Source organism: Neolamprologus multifasciatus, chromosome 23, assembly GCF_963576455.1.
Source record: "Neolamprologus multifasciatus chromosome 23, fNeoMul1.2, whole genome shotgun sequence".
Classification (NCBI taxonomy): Eukaryota; Metazoa; Chordata; class Actinopteri; order Cichliformes; family Cichlidae; genus Neolamprologus; species Neolamprologus multifasciatus.
This window is the reverse complement of record NC_140460.1, coordinates 41,291,030-41,310,681: the sequence shown is the minus strand read 5'-3', so window position 1 is coordinate 41,310,681 and position 19,652 is coordinate 41,291,030. Positions and strand designations below refer to the sequence as shown.

Below are 19,652 nucleotides of genomic sequence, written 5' to 3'. Positions count from 1 at the left end.
TTATAAATACAACTGCTCGTTTATTGTTCTGGGGAGATCAACGCTATTTGTATGCCAGTGCTCATCTCCACCACACAGTGTGTAAATAAAATCATTGTTTTGACGCACAATGGACCTCCAGTCGTTTGTCTCTTACCTCAAATCACGAATCAGGACAGTACTGAACAAAGGAACACAGCTCGACAAAAAGGGTCCGAGTTGTACGCCTGAACACCATCACTTCTGTTTTTTTCTCATTAAAATTTAAAACATTAAGAGCCATCATGTCTTCAAGACACCTGAGCAGCAGTCTAGAAGAAAACACTTCATTACTTTTAAGAGGGACAAAAATCTTGGTATCGTCCACATAACAGTGTAATGAATACAATACGTAAAAAAGAGGAGGAGCCTAAAACTGAGCCCTGTGGAACTCCACATGAGAAAGGAGCAGAGGATTCAAAGGCTAGCACAGAAGGTTTGATCCAGTAAAACTTCATGATCGATTGTGTCAAACCCATCGTTTAAATCAAAAAGTATAAAAACAACACAGTCACCAGAGTCGATAGCTAAAAACATGTGGTTAAAAACTCTTAAATGAGATGTTTCAGTGATGTGTAAGATTCTGAAACCAGACTTGAAACCTCTAGAATGGTATTCTCTTCCAAAAAGGCCGTTCACTGACTGAAAATGATCTCCAGAAATTTAGAAAGAACAGGAAGCTTAGCTTAGACAAGCCTGTAGCTAGTGAGAACTGTGGGATCCAGATGTTTTTTAAGCAGAGGTTGAACGACTGCATGTGAACAGAAGGTCCTACAGTATGGAGAATCTCTTTAAACAGTCAAGGAGGGACAGTATCATTTGGTGACTTCTTCAGACTGAAGAAGCCACTTGGATGAGTGATAAAATGTTTCTCCCACTGAAAATGCTATGTCTAGATCACAGGTGTCGAACTCCAGGCCTCGAGAGCCGGCGTCCTGCAGGTTTTAGATATGTCTTTGATCCAACACAGCTGATTAAATGGCTAAATGAGCTCCTCAACATGTCTTGAAGTTCTCCAGAGGCCTGGTAATGAACTAATCATTTGATTCAGGTGTGTTGACCCAAGGTGAGATCTAAAACCTGCAGGACACCAGCCCTCGAGGACTGGAGTTCGACACCCCTGGTCTAGATCAACAGGATCGACTCTTTGGGATTTTCTCACCTGGACGATTGAACATGTATCCAGAAAGTTTAAACTGGTTTCAAGACGGTGTAAATTGGGCAATGATGGATGCCACAGATGATAACACATTTTCTGATGAAAGTATTTGTTAGGAGGCATTCCTGGTATTATTGTGCAAAACCTGTCAACAAATTTCCCCTTGACAGAAAGGTAATAGGTGAGCATGTAGTTACCCTCCGGGTCCAGTAGCCTCTCTATCCCCAGGTGTTGCTCTGCCTTACTGAAGGCATGTTCCAGTCGGTCGACTGCCGAGGTCTTCTTCTCCACAGAGCTCCAATCAAAAAGTTCAGGCCTGGCAAGATGAAAGAGAATCGGTAGGTATCACACACACCTTTTATCAATAAAAAACCTTGCATTCCTCAGTATTTTGTAGTGCTTTGAGGAAATTAGTAACGTGTTAATAGGAAACAAATATCCTACAGCTTATGCAGCTGGGTTTATTTTTGAGTCCTGGAGGTTTATTTGCTGTGGAGTCATATTTTAATGGGATTCACATTCTCATTTTTTCCCCACAGCGAACAATAAAAACAGACTTAGCTTGTTAGAAAATTCTGAGTGAAAACCTCCTCCACTGTGCCATCATGTTCATGGTGATGGCTTTGTTTCCCACTCTGCATTCTTGTAAGAACAAGGAGAAGAATTTATTTTCTACTCAATGCCAACTTATTTAAATTTAAACTCAATCATTCATTCATGTTAGAACAATCACATTCTTCACTGTAAAAGCTTAGTCCTACTCATGTACACTAATATCAATAATGAGTACTGATGAAAAGAACCAAATGCACTGCAGGGTCCTTTCTGTAATTTAATGATCATTTATGCTGACCACCTTGATTAAACTTAATCAGCTTCTCACCTGCATCATATTAATAGCAATAACTTTATCAGATACACGTTTCCCTGTTATTAATGTACACCAGGATACGTCTATCAGCTGGTTTTCTGATTGGGCAGCAATGCACACTCTGTTGCAGTGATTGCTGAAGTGTAGGCTGTGAAGGTGCAGGTGGGCTGCAGTAAACAGACATTTAGTTAGAATAGAATAAAAAATAACAATTTGAGGTGGTAACATGGTTACGGTACTCGTTATTCTGACTTACTCTATGAACAATTTCAATCTGGTTTCCGCCCCAATCATAGCACAGAAACTGCGTGTTAAGGATTACCAATGACCTTCTGATTCTCCTATCCATCCTCATCCTTTTGGATCTTAGTGCGGCGTTTGACACAATTTGTCATAATATCCTCCTGAGCAGATTAGCATCCACTGGCATTAGTCACACCCCCCTTCAGACCACACTCCGTTTATCCAACTTAAATCCCATTCTTCAAGTCTATCCTGTTTCTGCTGGTGTGCCCCAGGGTTCAGTATTAGGGCCTCTTTTATTCATTATCTACATTATCTCCCTCTTGGCCAAATATTCCAAAAATATAATACCAATTTTCACTGTTATGCTGATGACACCCAGCTCTACATTTCTTCTAAACCCAATTCATCCCTCCCACCTACCTCCCTCTCAAACTGTCTTATGGAGATTAGATCCTGGTTCTCCTCCAATTTTCTCAACCTTAACAGTAATAAAACTGAAGTTTTACTTGTTGGCACGGCCTCTATCTTAACCACAGTTGTTCCATTAACATTGAGAGTTCTCCCACCCTTCCCTCCCCTCAGGTTAAGAGTTTGGGTGTCATACTTGACAGTACTCTCTCATTTCAGTCTCACATTAATTACATAACCCGGTCTGCTTACTTCCACTTCCGTAATATTAACTGACTCCGTCCCTTCCTTCTCCCCATGCTGCTGCCATCCTTGTCCATAGTCTTATTACGTCCTGCATTGACTGCAATTCCCTCTTATTTGGTCTCCCTAAAAGGTCCCTTCATAAACTCCAACTTCTTCAAAACTCTGCAGCTCGGGTCATAACTTGCACTTTATTAAGAGTCATATTACCCCAGTTCTTCAGCAGCTTCACTGGTTGCCCGTAGAAGCCAGGATAAACTTTAAAATCTTACATCTCACGTACAAGTGTATCCATAAATCTGCTCCTTCATATTTGTGTGACCTGCTCCATATCACCACTGTTTCCCGCCCTGTCAGATCCTCATCTGCTATTCATCTTACTGTTCTGTCCGTGGGTCTCATCACTGTGGGGAACAGAGCCTTCAGACCCTCTGCTCCTCGGCCCTGGTGCTCTCTTCCTCCAGCCATTAGAAATATGGACTCTCGCATTTAAGCTACAGCTCAAAACACATCTGTTCAAACTGCTTATTCACTTTAGTGCTGATTTGATCTGTTGTCAAGTTCTCTGTTTTGTAATTTTAACTTATTTTATGTACTTTATGACTATTGCTTCTTTTATTAATTTTGTTCTTCTGTAAGGTGACCTCGGGTTTTTCAAATAAATGTATTATTATTATTATTATTATTATTATTATTATATTATTATTATTATTATTAGCACTTGTGACTGATTGGTTGGGGTTGAGGGAGGACACACTGTGGAAGAGAGCCAGAGATTAATAATAACTAATGATTACATGCAGAGTGGTGGATAAACATGTGGTGAGTGAAGAAGAAATGCTTGAAACCCTGAGCAGCTAAGCCTATTGCAGTGTAACTAAGGGAGGATTCAGGGTCACCTGTTTCAGCTCCAACTATATGCTTTAGCTAAAAGAAAAGTTTTAAGCTTGTTGTTAAAAGTAGAGATAGTGTAACTGAGACTTCAATTCTACTTTTAAAAACCCCAGAGAACCACAAGTAAACCAGCAGTCTGAGGGTGAAGTGCTCTATTGGAGTGGTACTGTACTATGAGGTCTTTAAGATAAGATCGGGTCTGATTATTCTACATATGTGCTTTCTATCCAACATTCACACACATTCATAATTTGATGGATGAATTGAAGAATAACTTGGGGTTAGTATCTTTCCCAAGGACGCTTTGCATGCAGACTAGACAACTACCAACTTTCCAATTAGTAGATGACCCGCTCTACGGTCTGAGCTACAGCCAGCCCGTATTACAGGGCCGAGCGTACCGCTGAGTGCCGCTAGTTTATTCTTAAGCTTATGAATGAGTTCCTAGCAACTCATTTCTTACTCCACTAACCATGGAAAAAGAAATTAGACTAACCAACTAGTCTGATGATTTTCAGATAGTTTACTGTGTTTTTCTTCTGAAAACTGTTGCTTCCTAAAGTTAAAAATAAGGCAAAAGAAATGCTAACTTAAAAAAAAAATACAAACAGTGTCTTAATGCAGGGCTGTCGAACTCCAGTCCTCGAGGGCCGGTGTCCTGCAGGTTTTAGATCTCACCCTGGGTCCACACACCTGAATCAATGATTAGTTATTACCAGGCCTCTGGAGAACTTCAAGACATGTTGAGGAGGTCATTTAGCCTTTAAATCAGCTGTGTTGGTTCGAGGACACATCTAAGACCTGCAGGACACCGGCCCGCGAGGCCTGGAGTTCGACACCTGTGTCTTAATGCATGGATGATTCCCAGGTTTGGATAAAGCCAAATGTTCCTCTGGAGATGATGGTCCACGACACAAATGTATTATCAGTCATTTAAGTGATTTCAGTATTCAGTCTCATGGATGAGTGATGGAAAGTTTCTCCAACAGAAAACACTTGCCCAGTTGAACTGAATCCACTTTTTGAGGCTAAAGAAACAGTTGTTAGATGCTGATATGCTTACTAAAACTGAGCCCTTTCACTGATTACAGATGAGCCTCCCAACACCCAAACTCTTGTCTGTTATTTACATTTTTAATTTCTCCTATTTGAAATTAGCTGGATCGTATAAGTATAAAAACTAACAATCAACTGTGATCAAAAATAAAATTAAAAAACCCTTCTTAGTCCTCATTCTTACATCAGGACTAAGACTTTATTTTACAGCATAACAACTTTGAGCAGAAGGTGCAGAAGAGCCAAAATGTAATATCACAATATGATGACACATGCTATTGTTTCAGGAAACTGTACAGTTGGATTTATTACTTCAGTAAAATAGCACAGGGATGTAAAGTAGAAAGGGACAGATCTGGCTGATCTTAATGAGTGCAGCACGAAGGATGTAACATCGATGTGAAGTGCTGAGATTTGTCTCTTTGTCATGATTAAGCCATTATCAGCTTCCTGGTTAGGCCAGTCCTGTGCTTTGTCAGCCTTATCCCACTTGACATCAAATCATGTACTTGTGAAAACAGCAAACGCTGGGAAAGAGACGCTGAAGTGTGAAGGGGAACAGAGAGAAGAGTCGGGTTACAGCTCGGATGGTTTACACGTGAAACGCAGAGAAGAAAAAAGAAGAAAGGGGGAAATTCAAACTACGAAACAGTGAGGTTCATTTTATCATTAGAGCGGCCTCAAGGTCATTATGAAAATGAATAAACAACATTGTTGAAATACTGTAAATAAAGTCAAATAAAATCAGTTGTTTACTACATATAGATGCTGATGCAACTGCTAGGTTACTTCAAAATATACTGCATTAAATTATAATGCGGGAACTTTATGATACGCCAACACTCTGTTTGAGGACATGTTCTTCAATGGGATCGTCCTGAATTTGAATTGAATACCCCTGGTTTAGATTCTAGGTAATGTTATTTTTCTTTCTCTCAATGAACAAACTATCATATTTATAGGTTAATTTTAAGTTTGGCATCAAACTCAGAGGCAGATAGTTGGGTAAGAAATGCAAATCACTAGAGACCAGAGTTTAGATGCAGATTCCGGGACGTGGGTCCAGGAAGGACTTGCTCCGCCCATTTAATTCTGGAAAAACAATAAGTGCTTCAGCTGTGGCAGCATTGGGATGTTAGTCTTTTTACTTGGCTGGCTGTATCTTTTCATATACAATCATTTTTTAACCTTTTTCTCAGGGCAGCATTGGCATCTTCCATCTCTAAAATATATCTCTTTAGTGCAGTGACTATATTTGCTCTACTATCCCTTTGAAAGTCTGTCTATCCACTTCTCCTGTGTTAAATCTTCATCTGAACACACACACACCTACACCCATGCACACACACATACCTGTGGCTATGGATGAGGGCATTGAAAGCCAGTCCATCATTCCAGCTACTGGAGAAGTTAACCACATTGACCTGAGGACAGAGATAATGGATGTTCAAGAACCAACCTGAGAAAGCAGCATGACATTTAAGAGTGGAAATACTGTCATCCAAATACTGTTTACATTTCCAGTATAGATTAAAGACATTTCGCTCTCAATTTCAGTGAGTGGATCAAAATTTTAATACATGAAATGATTGTCTACGGGGGCAAAATTGTTTAAAATTGAATATATAGCTAAAAAAAAAACATAATAAGAAGTCATCTTAGTGACAGTGGCTATTCCTGTCAAGCACTTTGTATAACGAGGCTCACATGTTTGCAGTGATTATGGACGGGAATCGAGAATTCTTGTAGAGAAGCCGTTTTAGTCTACTTGCCTATTGATCGTGCTGATCGTTGCAGTTACAGCGACACAGTTTACAGTGTGGATGTGGACATTATTTTGATTTTTAGTGCACAAAAGGACGTGATGGTAAAGTGTAAACTGTCTCCAGGAAAGAAACAGCTGCATTATGCTGTTAACACAACTTCAGGCCTTACACAAAACAAAACGAGTCAAGTCAAATGACAGAAACACAAATTAGAGAATTATTAACCACATGGTATAAAACTGTAAATATATGGAAATATTCTATGGTGCAAATATGTCCTACTGATACTGTTAAGAGTATTTTTATATGTCAAGTCTCGGTCTTTTTAAGTTTCATACACAGTCATAAAAGCAATATGATGACATATATCCCAAATCTGAATCAAGCAAACACTTGATCTGTATAACATTTTTATTTCATACCAATTACAATTATTGTTTTGATCAAACTTTCCAAATTCTGTTGCCAAATATTTAACCAAACGAAAATGTAACGTTCTGATATTATAGGGTTAGGGCTAGAGGTTAGAGTTATACTGATTATGATTTTGCCCTCAAAGAATTTATTGATTATTCCTTAGAGCCTCCAACAACCCTTAGAACATTTTAATAGCCTGTCTGGCAGCTTTGCATTGACAATTATGATCTGAATGCACTGTTGTGCCTAACATACTTGCTTTTCCAAGACCACCTTTATAGATTCTCTATATTATTTCTGTTGTTATTCTTTTTAATCTGTTTATTTACTAATTTGTCTTATTATTATTTCTATTATTACTCACACTACACGTGCAATTTAAGAATGTCAGAGCTGACATACATGGAAAAAGAAAAAAGTTCATGTGTGTGCGGGTGCACGGGTATGTTGGTGTGGGTATATATATATATTTGTAGGTTGTGTATCCTTTGAGGTGTTAATGGGGTTATTGAAAATGTGTATATGTGCGTATGTGTAATACGTATGTATGGATAGATAGAAATATATATGTATATATATATATAAAAAAATAATAATAAAAAAATAAAAATACACATGACATATAATGTAATTGCAAGGAGGTATTTCTGTAGTCTATTGATTACTAGATAGTGGAGAAGGGGTGGGATTAAATAAGCTCATGCTTCTTCCTGCTCCTTTTTGAACATGAAAGTTATTTGTAGTTGTTGTTGCTCGTTTTCTTTTTGTTTTGCTTTGTTTATTTGTCTCTTTTAATTCTATGTTGTTGTACTTTTTTAACATGTTCAAAATAAAGATTCAATCAATCAATCAATCAATCAAAAGGGACAGAAAGAAAAAACAAAGGGGGAAAAAAGAGGAAATGTTATAGGACAGAGCAGGATTGGCTGGCAACTGCTACAACTGTAAGGAAAACCATAAATAACATAAACAAACAAAAAATAAAACAATTTCGTTGTGTTCTGTGTATCTGTCTCATCACAGACGGACTTCATAATGAGGGTGAGTTGACACAATACGGTCCTCGGGGGCAGACCCAGGAGACCCCCCAGAGTACTAAAGACCTTTCTTTCATACTCTATGAAAGAAAGTGGAGACTGCCATTACCTACATGTACTTGAGCACTCAGTTACAGGGCGGTAACTGTAGTAACTATAGAAGACAGCTATTCCAACATGATCCATGTGTCAGCCTGTGAGGTTAAGAGTAAAGGAACATACCTGAGGATACTGGCGTGTATTCTGACGAACCCAACTCAGCAGAATCTTCTCACTGTTAGTCTGCTGTAGGCCCTCCATCACATCCTTCATCACATCCTTAACCTGCACACAGGAATACAAAACAGGGCTGGTATAAAAACTTAAGGTTAGATTAAGGTAAGATGCATAAACCTTTAGCACCCTACCCTACAACCCTAACCACTACCTTTTCTGGATATTTTGGACATTGGTGGGATTTCTTCTCAAGTCACTAGGCTAACAAGCATGTGACTGGACTAACATTATTCAGTTAATCTAGGCTTGAGGGTCCTGCGCAGTATCTTAGCTGTTCCTATGACTGCACTCCACTGAGCAGAGATCTTGTTGTTCCCGGGATCTGCTGGAGCCACTCGCCTAGCTTGAGAGTCACTGCACCTAGAGCTCCGATCACCACGGGGACCACCGTTACCTTCACCCTCCACCTCTCCTCGAGCTCTTCTCTGAGCCCTTGGTATTTCTCCAGCTTCTCGGTTCCTTCTTCCTGATTTTGCTGTCATTTGAAACCACATCGATCACTACGGCCGTCTTCTTCTGTTTGTCTACCACCACTATGTCCGGTTGGTTAGCCACCACCATTTTGTCCGTCTGTATCTGGAAGTCCCACAGGATCTTAGCTCGGTCATTGTCCACCACCCTTGGGGGCGTCTCCCATTTTGACCTCGGGACTTCCAGGTTATACTCGGCACAGATGTTTCTGTACACTATGCCGGCCACTTGGTTATGGCGTTCCATGTATGCCCTGCCTGCTAGCATCTTGCACCCTGCTGTTATGTGCTGGATTGTCTCTGGGGCATCTTTACACAGCCTGCACCTGGGGTCTTGCCTGGTGTGATAGACCCCAGCCTCTGTGGATCTTGAGCTTGTTCCTGTGCTGCCATGATTAGTGCCTCTGTGCTGTCTTTCAGTCCAGCTTTGTCCAGCCACTGATAGGACTTCTGGATGGCAGCCACTTCCTCTCTTACTGGTGGTACATACCGTGCAGTGTACATATCTACCATGATGGTTTCCTCGTCTCCCTCCTCTTTCTTGGGTTTCTGCTGCCCTGAGGTATTCACTCGGTTAGTTGGGGCCATCCTCCTGATGTATTTCATGGATGTTCACTGCCTCATCCTGGACTGTGGTGCTGACGCTCACCAGTCCTCGGCCCCCTTCCTTCCGCTTAGCGTACAGCCTCAGGGTGGTGAAATCCTCCATGCATGGTAAGGAGCTTCCTTGTCTCAATGTCAGTGGCTTCTATCTCCTCCTTTGGCCAGCCTATTACCCCAGCAGGGTACCTGATCATAGGCAGGGCGTACGTGTTGATGGCCCGGATCTTGTTCTTACCGTTCAGCTGACTCCTCAGGACTTGCCTGACCCTCTGCAGGTACTTGGTGGTTGCAGGTTTCAATGGTTCCCATTTGCCTGTGGCATCCCCAGGTCGGGCCACTAGTAGCTGGTGTTTTGAGGCTCGACTCGTACTACGGTGTTATTACAATTCACAGTAAATACTAATAACTTTGTTCTTGTCAAGGGAACCCTCTAGCAGAGCTTTAAAGCTGAATTTGCCACTCAAAGGACCCTTTATCCATTTTTGTTTACCATCCACAGCCTTGCTGTCAGACACCCATAGTTCAGGGTGTCTGACAGCAAGTGTGTATGCAATACTTGCACATCAAAAACAACTAGAGCTGTTACAAGGAATTTGTGTTAATTGTGTTAACTTTGAAGGCACTAAGTTACACAGAAAAATATTACTGACAATCAGATCCAGAAAGACACACCAGAAAAAGATTCACATAAATAAAACATATTTTTGCTGTAATGCCTTGCTTTTCCACAGAAAATGTATATATACATACAATTGAGAGTTCAGGGAGCCTGCACAGCTCTGTTTTGTTGCATTAATTCTTTTCCTCAGAGCAGTTCAGTATGAAAACTCATCATCAAGGTCAAGGTAAAAAAAAGAACACTTAGACCAATAAGAAGCAACCTCAGACAACCAAAATTAAAGTTAAACTAAATGGAGGCAGCTTACAGTATCAATATAATAGTGTCTTCAAATGCTGACAAATTCAGGGGACGGCGTACACGTGCGAGCATATACTAACATATACCTGCCAGTGGAGAATGATGCTCCAGATGAGCCCAAGAATCAGTTTGTGATTCCCATCGACGATGTCCGCTGCCCCAATATTCACTAATTCCACCTGGAGATGGGATGCAGGAAGCACACAAATCACAAATGATTATGATTTCCAAAATTTTAGGAAGGTTGTCTTACCCACTCTCACCTCCATTGTGGTGGTGACTCTTTAAAATGAGCCATGCTTTCTTGTGAACTTAAACTTGCACATAACAAAATCAGTCCTAGTATTTAAATGTGGGCATTAATTACACATAGTAGTGTGGTTACATCACACATGGCACAGACATTGCACTATTACAAAAGGGAGGGATGACTCTTGATTATCTGATTACAGATGGATACGAGTAAACTACGAGTTGCCTTGCAAAACTAATAAAAAGGATCTGTTGTGTCTAGGGATGGGTACCAGTATCCGGTGTCATGATGGTACCGGTTCTGACATAAACGGTAGTAACCAGACCGAAAAGCAGCGCACATTTCAGTGCTTTATTTTCCTGAGCTGTGATACACTTTGAATTCTAGCCAATCATTTTACATTTCCGAGGATAGTAGGCGGGTCCAGGTACGTACGTTCTTTTAGAGCAGAGCTACAGATTAAAAATGCCCAAGGCGAAGCGGTCAAAGTCTGGCTGTACTTCACAGCAAAAGATGCAAACTCAGCAGCTGCAACAAGTGCTTTAAGCTGATACTGTGATACTGTCAAAGGAGGTAACACCTCAAATCTGATGAAACACCTGGCGACGCATAGTGTTTTTTTTAAAGCCGAGAAATGCACCGATTTGATAGCTTGCTGCGAGACCTCACACCGAGCACATCTACTGCAGGTGTGGTGCCTGTTATCGACCCGGAGTTAGCAACATCCCCCAAAAACCCGAAGAGGAGAGTCCTGGCCCCTAGCCCTGCCAGTGTAGCAGAAATGATGAGGATGATGATGCAGCAGCAGCCGTTCTTCTCTGCGTGAGTAGCTTCATGTTGTTCGTGTGTAATTTATGTTGAGTAGGCTAACCACGTTATTACATTAATGCATGTAAGGTGAACTAGCAAACACCGTCATAGCTACATGCGGCTGTCTTCTTGTTTGATGGCAGATACTCCCTTCACCCTGGACAAAAAGGCTAAAATGACCAAAGAAAAAGTGGGAAACAGTTAAACATGAGAGGTTTTTGGACAAAGTTTGTTTTTTCCATTGTTTAAGCTGCTTCCAGCCAAGAGTGATACCATATATGCCCCATAGCTGCAGAAAAGGCTAACATTGTTATCTTTTTACAAAAAAACAGCTGAACATGAGAGGTTTTTGGACAAAGTTTGTGTTCTCCATTCTTTAAGCACCGGCACCGTTTCAAAAGTACCGGTTTGGCACCGGTATCGGATAAAACCTAAACGATACCCATCCCTAGTTGTGTGTATCCAGTCATTATTATGTTGGAATTTTTTTCATTTCTTTTTCCTTTTATGTTTTGTTTCTTCGTAGTGATTTTCAACAACAAAAAGATGAGAGCTGGAGTAAATCTGTGGATCTGCAAAATTGTTGTATGTCCATCCATCCTCCTCTGCTTATCCAAACGGGATGGCTAGAGCCTAAGGCAAGAGGCGGTCTACACCCTGTACAGGTCAGCAGCCTGTCGCATGGCTAACACAGAGAGACAGACAACCATTGCCACTCACAGTCACCAACTGACCTAAACGCACTAAATGCATGTCTTTGGAGGAAGCTGGAGTACCCGGACAGAACATGCAAACACCGCACAGAAAGGCCAGATGGTGGGGTTGAACTCAGGAACTTCTTGCTGCAAGGCAACAGTGGTAACCACAATGCCAACCACCACGCTGCTGTGCTGTTTCTATATGTTAATCACTATTAAAAGTGCTGACTTTATTTGTATCATCCTTTAATAAAATAGAAAAATTATTATATATTATCACTTATTCTTTCTATACATTAATAAGGTAACTGAAGATGGGGAAATAACTATTTTTAAGTTTGCTCACTTACAAAGAAATCATCAGTCTCAACAAAAATGTCCAGAAAAAACACATTACCGATGTTATTGAGTGAAATAAGATGTCCAAGCAAAATAGTACTTGGTGGAGAAACATTTGTTGGCAAGCACAGCAGTAAGATGTGTCTCGTAGGTCACTTGGCCCACTCCTCTTTACAAAAACGCTCTAAATCCTTTAGGTTTATTGGCTGCCACTTCACACCTCGGAGCTCCAACTCCTATAACAGATTGCAGATTGGATTAAGGTGTAAAGACGAGCTAGGCCGCTCCATGACCTTAATCTGCTGCTTTTTTTTTTTAACCGTTGTCCTGTACCCTCAGCAGATGACTCCACCTGCATGTTTGATTGTAAGGATGGTGGCATTTGTGTCATACCCAGCATTTCTCCTCCTCCAAACATGGCAGTTGATGCCAAATAGCTTAGTTTTGGTTTTATTTGACCACAGCGCTCCTGTTAATAAGCCACTTTACAAACACATGCTTTTATAAAATATGGGGCAGAACTGTAGATTAAACTAAAATAATACAATATTTAAAAAGAGCTCACTCTTAAACAGTAGCAGTATTAATCCGTATAACACTCAGCAGTTTCATTGATTTCAGTCTGCTGATTGTAAAGTTAGATTTATTTAATGTAATTTATGCAAGAAAACCAATATAATTATGTATATTTACATCTTTATAGCAAAATCATACATCTGTGTGTGCATACTCACATTGTTCTTCTGTAAGATCTGCAGAGCTCGGTTGACATTGTTTAGCGAGTGAACGCGCGTGAATCCCCTTTCCAACTTCACCTATGTGTATGTGCGCACACACACACACACACACACACACACACACACACACACACACAGAGAGAAAATGATTGTGGGCATTTCGAAAACGGGTGATGAACATTTCTGAGAAGCTGCAAGAATCACTGATGAGCAGAGTGGGACAAATACATGTTTTCAGTGTTAAGAGTAATAAATTTTTTTCAGTAGATATTAAAATCGAAACTACAGTCGGGATTAGGCGCCCCTCTCCACCGTCTACAGCGGGATCAGTGGATCGCCAACATCTCATTTAAATGGATAAGTGATTGTGCCAAACAGAAATAATGGGCAGTGCTCTCCAACGTCATCTACACGTTGATTTTACCTATTTTTTGGTTATGTTTAGATACTAATTTGATTGCACTGGTTTTGATATTTGTTGGGTTATCATCCAACCTCCCTTCTTCTTCTAATATATATTCTTCCTCGATCTGAATCACATTTTAAAAAACTAGATGTTTTCAGGATTCCAAGGTGACAACTTCTATGTGATTTAAGATTTCATATTCATTTCATATTATGTGTCTTGCTTTCTCTTTATACTGAGATGATTATACAGTTTCAAGGATTAAACTAAACACTATCTAGCTGTCTATGGTTTTATTCTCAATGAATGTATAGCACCTGCTATCATATGGCAAGAAGAAAATTATATTTAATATGTTATTCTGTTTTGGTCTTTTGTTTTTTTTTAAACAACTATTTATTTATTACTTTTTAAAAATTCTGTTTCTTCGTTATTCTGTTTCTTTTCGTCCGGGGCCTGTGTGTACATAATTTCGTTCCACTTCATGTAAACATGTGATGCGAATAACAATAAAGCTCCTTGAATCCTAATATGGTGCTGTGAGGTTTGAATGACCTGTTCCCAGTAAGTCATAATCCTGAACATGATCACCACATTGAAATTTTAACTGGCCCACTGATTCATTTATAAAGCTTTAATGGTGTCCATAGTTGTGTACACTGTCAGGTTTTAAAAACTGAACTTAAAATGGACATATTATGTAGTTTCTTAGTTTAGTTATATGTGCAGTGTTACAGTGATGGATGTTTATACAGTGGATACTTACATAACTGACATTTCCAATAAAAGCCCAGGCATCAAACTGCTACAATGTTTCACTTCTGACTGTGTTTTTCTACTCTTGGATTTGTGTCCCAGTTCTATCCTTGACATGTACTAATACACCTATTCAAAAAACAGCACTGTACAATGTACAGTGCTGAAAAGATAAGAGCCAGTGCATCGTCACAATGCAAGCACTATATGTGTATATGTTCATACCAGCTCATGTCCTGTTAGTCCCTCCAGCAGCTCTAGCAGGCGTCGCCCATCACACAGGTCTGAGAACAGGTCCTCCACAGGGGGCTTCCCTGTCTGAAGCACAAATACATCAAATGTAAATAAGAATGTGGATTTGTGGCACAGTGTGGTCTCCAGCTGCACTGCAGAGGAGGGGTGATGTGTGGTGTGCTGTGGGTTTGGGGGCAGTGCCACGGTGACTGGCAGGGCAGGTGGGATCTGACTAATTATGCCTTTCATGTTTTTTATGTTTTTAGGAGCGTGCTGGGACTGGAGAGAGGACATCTGAAAAGCTACAAGCGTGAATTAGTGCTGGAAACAAAAATAAAACATTCACCTGCCCTTCAACAATGTGTGGTCTGTCACAGCAAGAATAACAACTTACATTTTCAAACTATGTACATTCCCAGTAGTATTTTCCTACTTTATACATTATTTCAAAAAAGAATCATTACATTGATAACTTCTAAAGATTATATTTCTGAGAAAAAAGTCAGAATTCTGAATGAATGAATGAGCCTTTATTTGTCCGTTGCAGTTGCCTGAGATTACAGATTTCTGAGATTAATATCAGAAAAAAGTCAAAATATTGCTGTTATCTTTTAGAATTCGGAGAAAAAACAGCAGAATTTTGACTTTTTACTGAGAATTTTGGAAAAGAAAAAAAAAGATGAGACCCCCCCACCCCACCCCCCAAGTGGCCCTAATCCTTTGCCGTATTTGTCTGATGAGGAGCACGCGTTCTAAAAAAAATCATACACTAAATGCAATAGTGTGCAAACCATTAAATTATTTGCGGCCCTTTTACCATATTAAATAATTTAATGGTTTATTTACCAATAAACCATTAAATTATTTGCAGCTATTTTGTCACTTCTGGCCCTCCATAGCCAGAAGTGACAAAATAGCGTATTTAATTATTTCATTTTGTCACTTTCGGCCCTCCATAGACTTGCTCAGAGGATATAAGTATATAACCAGTTCATTTGTGTTTATTCTACATATTAGCTGCTACTAGGAAAGTAATGATTTACTTTTTTCATGTTTGGTCAAAAGGAGGACCTGATGGACACTAATGCTAACAAAACTCTGCTCTTTAGAAGTAAATGCTAATGGACAATTGTCACGATGTTGACCTAATAATAGATAGAGGTTTATTTATTTCCATTATTCCAGAGAGTACTTACACGAGCCTCTTTCCAAAATGTCAGTTTACTGAGCCAATTTCGGCACACATTAATATGCGTCAGTTGCTAGGGTTACATTTATTCACAGTGCCACATTCATCTTTTGAGCGCAACACAGTCATAACTGTAACTGTGTCATTAATGATCCTCTGCACAGAGTCAGCCTAAAGTGTGAAGCATTAACCAGACGCAGGCACAGGACCGTCAATGGGCACAAAACAAATCAGATGCTGTCCGAGTACAACACAAACTTCACATTTCTGTGTTACAGAATGAACTGGCACATCTCAAACATACTGTATCATATATCTCTGTATCTCAGTGCATTTCTTGGGGAAAATCATCTATGTGGAAGAACAGTATCCCTTCTTACATATGGCAAGTGCCACTTGGCAAACATTTAAAATAGAAAGGAAACAGTTGAGGTGAAGGTGCAGGAAGTGCCATAATCATGGCCAAAAATGTGGTCCTGAACTTGTAAAGGAAAGTATATATACTGCACACTGTACTGTCACGTCTGGCGAAGCAGACGGCGTGGAGTGGATGAGAATGAGGACCCAAGTACAGACAAACAAATAAATGAGAAGGTTTAAACCGAAGAATGAGCCTTTATTGGCCGCTGTACCAAAACACAAAAGGAATCAGAAAGGGAGCTAACAAAACTTAAAGTGGGAGCAGCTAAACTAAAGAACACCGGAAACATGGAAAATGTTACAAAAACCTTAGAACCGGGAACGAGGAACCGGAGACACGAAAACGCAGACGAAACACTGGGGAGGACGCACAGCAGACACTATATATACATATACATGAAGACATGAGGAAATGGCAGACAGGCAGGGAACACAGCTGACACTAATCAGATGAGACAAAAAAGAGTACATTGACATAGGACACGGACTTTCAAAGTAAAACAGGAAACACACGACAGCCACAGAGGCACGGAGTTGATACTGAACAGAGGGAACACTGAGTACAGGGACAGGAGTGGCATGAGACACGAATGACAGAACTAAACCTACACTAAACACGAGGGACGGAAACCTAAGAACTAGAAATCACAAACCAAGAAGAACTGGAGAGCTAGAAATACAAAACAGAAACCAAAACACAAGCAGTCAAAAACCATGAGAAATCAAAGATCAATAATCATACAAAAGTCAAAACGCTGGGTTACCAACCCAGGACCGTGACAATTTCCCTATTTAGCAAAGCAACATTTGAACATAACCATTTATTTTAGATTTCATGTCCCTATTTTTTATTAAAAAAAAGACAAAAATCTTAGAAGCATCTCAAAAGCAATAATAGCAGGAAGCTACATCTTTACTTTCTACAAAAAAGGGATGATCGTCTGGTTCTGCTGGAGGTTTCTTCCTGTTAAAAGGGAGTTTTTCCTTCCCACTGTCGCCAAAGAGCTGCTCATAGGGGGTCATATGGTTGTTGGGTTTTTCTCTGTATGTATCATTGTAGGGTCGACCTTACAATATAAAGCGCCTTGAGGCAACTGTAGTTGTGACTTGGCGCTGTATAAAGAAAATTTAATTGAAAAAAAATGATTGAATCGTGGTGCTAGTGTGTTATACTAGTGAACCAGAACCAGAACCTCTCGCCATAAGAACAGTTTCTTCCCCTCTGCTGTTGTACACATGAACAATAACCGTATGACTGTTCCCACCACTAACACATGAACCTATGCTGTGTTCACTGCATCATTCCTTGTTTGCACTGATCACCACCTGCACTCATGTATATATCTATCTACTTAGCACTTTTAATTCTTATTCTTATTTTTATTTTTATGTCTATTTAAGCGTTATATGACAGTATGTTTGCACTAAGTACTGCAGCAATTTCCTAATGTTGTAAACCTGCTCAACATTTGGCAATAAAACCCTTTCTGATTCTGATTCTGATTCTGAACAGAGTGTGAACTGTGTAGCTTCATACTGAAAAATTGCACAATGATACCTGAGCTGATGTTTGCTCTTTGCACAGCACAGGGGACACGGTGTGATTACAAATCAGCAGAAAAGGACTTCCAGGGAGCAAATTTAAAGAAGCACTGGAGGTGTCAAGGGTGTAACAAAAGCAGTTCAGCAGCTAATCTCTAATCAGCCAGTCACATGGCAGCAAGCCACTGCTTTTACACATGTGAGTGAGAGAAAGAACGACGCTGGGTGAGCTGCACAGGCTGATATCAACAGAGAGAGAGCGTGTTGTAATTCATGCACTTATCTTTTAATAAGAAAATCAAACAGGCCTTCAGCTTTTTTTTATTAGTAATTGTGTTTGTTGCATTAATCGTTTTAATCATTGTTACTCTAACCACTTACTCACACTCTGCAGCCAGAAACGGACTAAACTATTTCTACTGTTAATTAAAGTGTGAACGCCTAAAAAAATAACAGGTTAACGATTTGTGTGACTTTTTTTCCACTGAGACTTGTGCTGTAATTCTCTCAAACAAACAGGACAAAACCGCACAGGTTCACACAGGATCTAATATAACCAATCGTGCCCTAAGAAAAGGTTTAGGCAGTCAAGATGGGGCCCATGTCAAAGTGAACCTGGCACCCTGGGCCATGCTGCCATAGATTTTGGTCATGGGTAACTGATAGCTAACTAGCCGTGACATTAGTTTTAGCTTGGGTATTTGACACATTCAGTCCAAAAACCAGTGTCTTCTTGCTCAGTGTGCCCCGGTGTCAGAACTACAGATGACTGTTAGTTTATCTCTGACCTCAAAAACACTGTTACTGTGTTTTAATGACATAAAGCCACCTTCAGTGCCTTTGTGCTTATTTACTACAATCACTTAAAATCCATTCCAGATTACACTTGACAAAGATAGAAGCACTACTTTTATGTTTTATTGTGTAGTTAGTTATCAGTAGCTTGTGTTTCATGTGATGTGTTATTACTGCCCTACACACACTTCTGCGCCTGCATTTCTAGTTCTCAGGGAAAGATTTTCCACATCTTAAAATACATTTTAAGATTTTACTTCCACGGACACATTTCCAGGTTCCTGTCTTATCATATTGCTGCTCTCGGTATCAGACCATCTCTGACCATCATTGGGCTTGCTAATGTAAAAAAAATAATTATTATTAGAAATTGATACTAAAAATTACTCATCTGTGTATTTACTTGATTTTAGACACCGACGTTTTTACATGCTTGCACATGTCTATAACCGATGATGTAACAGTTGTTTCACAATAGCTCACACAGTTGGTAGACACTTTCAGACCAACTTTCTAGTCTGCTTAGTTATTTGTCACCTTAACTACACTAACCGTATGGCTCCCTCCTCAGACTGTCCCTCGAGTGTCACATTCATCACACTTCCCTGGGTGTGTTTCCCAGTGTTCTCTGTTTTTTGGACTTTTTAGTCTTTATTGTATCGTGTCTTGAGAAATGGATTCTTGATTTATGTCTGGATTTATATGTGATTATAATTTAGTTCTTCTTTGTCTTGTCTGTGTCTCATGTGTTTGTATTTTTTCCAGGATCTAGTTTGTGTGTCTTGAATCTGGGTTGCATGTTTCCAGTCTTATTTTGAGAGTCTCATGTGCATTGCATTCAGTTTCGCTTCCCCTAGTCTCATTATGTCTAATTTGCATTAGCTGTGTTCCCAATGTGTCTCCACTTCTTCTTCACCTTTCACCAAACTCTAACAACTTTGTGACCAAACACCTTCCTGCTTACCCGCCCTTCACTGCCTTCCAAACTACATTCCTTATGCTACTTTACTCCCTTCTGTTTCACCTGCTCAGCCTGCACTCTGCTGCACCTCAATTCACCGACCCTTCTTTCACCACCAAAGACATAGTT

At 40.0% G+C, this 19,652-nt stretch overlaps 1 protein-coding gene across 2 annotated transcripts in view; it reads right to left on the bottom strand.

The window, feature by feature from the left end:
• Positions 1-19,652, bottom strand: part of dmd (dystrophin) — a 316,485-nt gene that overhangs the window by 211,817 nt on the left and 85,016 nt on the right. For both annotated transcript variants that reach the window (XM_085150972.1, XM_085150973.1), the window contains exons 3-8: positions 14,608-14,700; positions 13,218-13,298; positions 10,470-10,562; positions 8,338-8,439; positions 6,249-6,319; positions 1,375-1,493 (exon numbers count right to left, since the gene is read on the bottom strand). In XM_085150972.1, the coding sequence (XP_085007098.1) occupies positions 1,375-1,493; positions 6,249-6,319; positions 8,338-8,439; positions 10,470-10,562; positions 13,218-13,298; positions 14,608-14,700 (559 nt within the window). The remainder of the gene's footprint in view (positions 1-1,374; positions 1,494-6,248; positions 6,320-8,337; positions 8,440-10,469; positions 10,563-13,217; positions 13,299-14,607; positions 14,701-19,652) is intronic.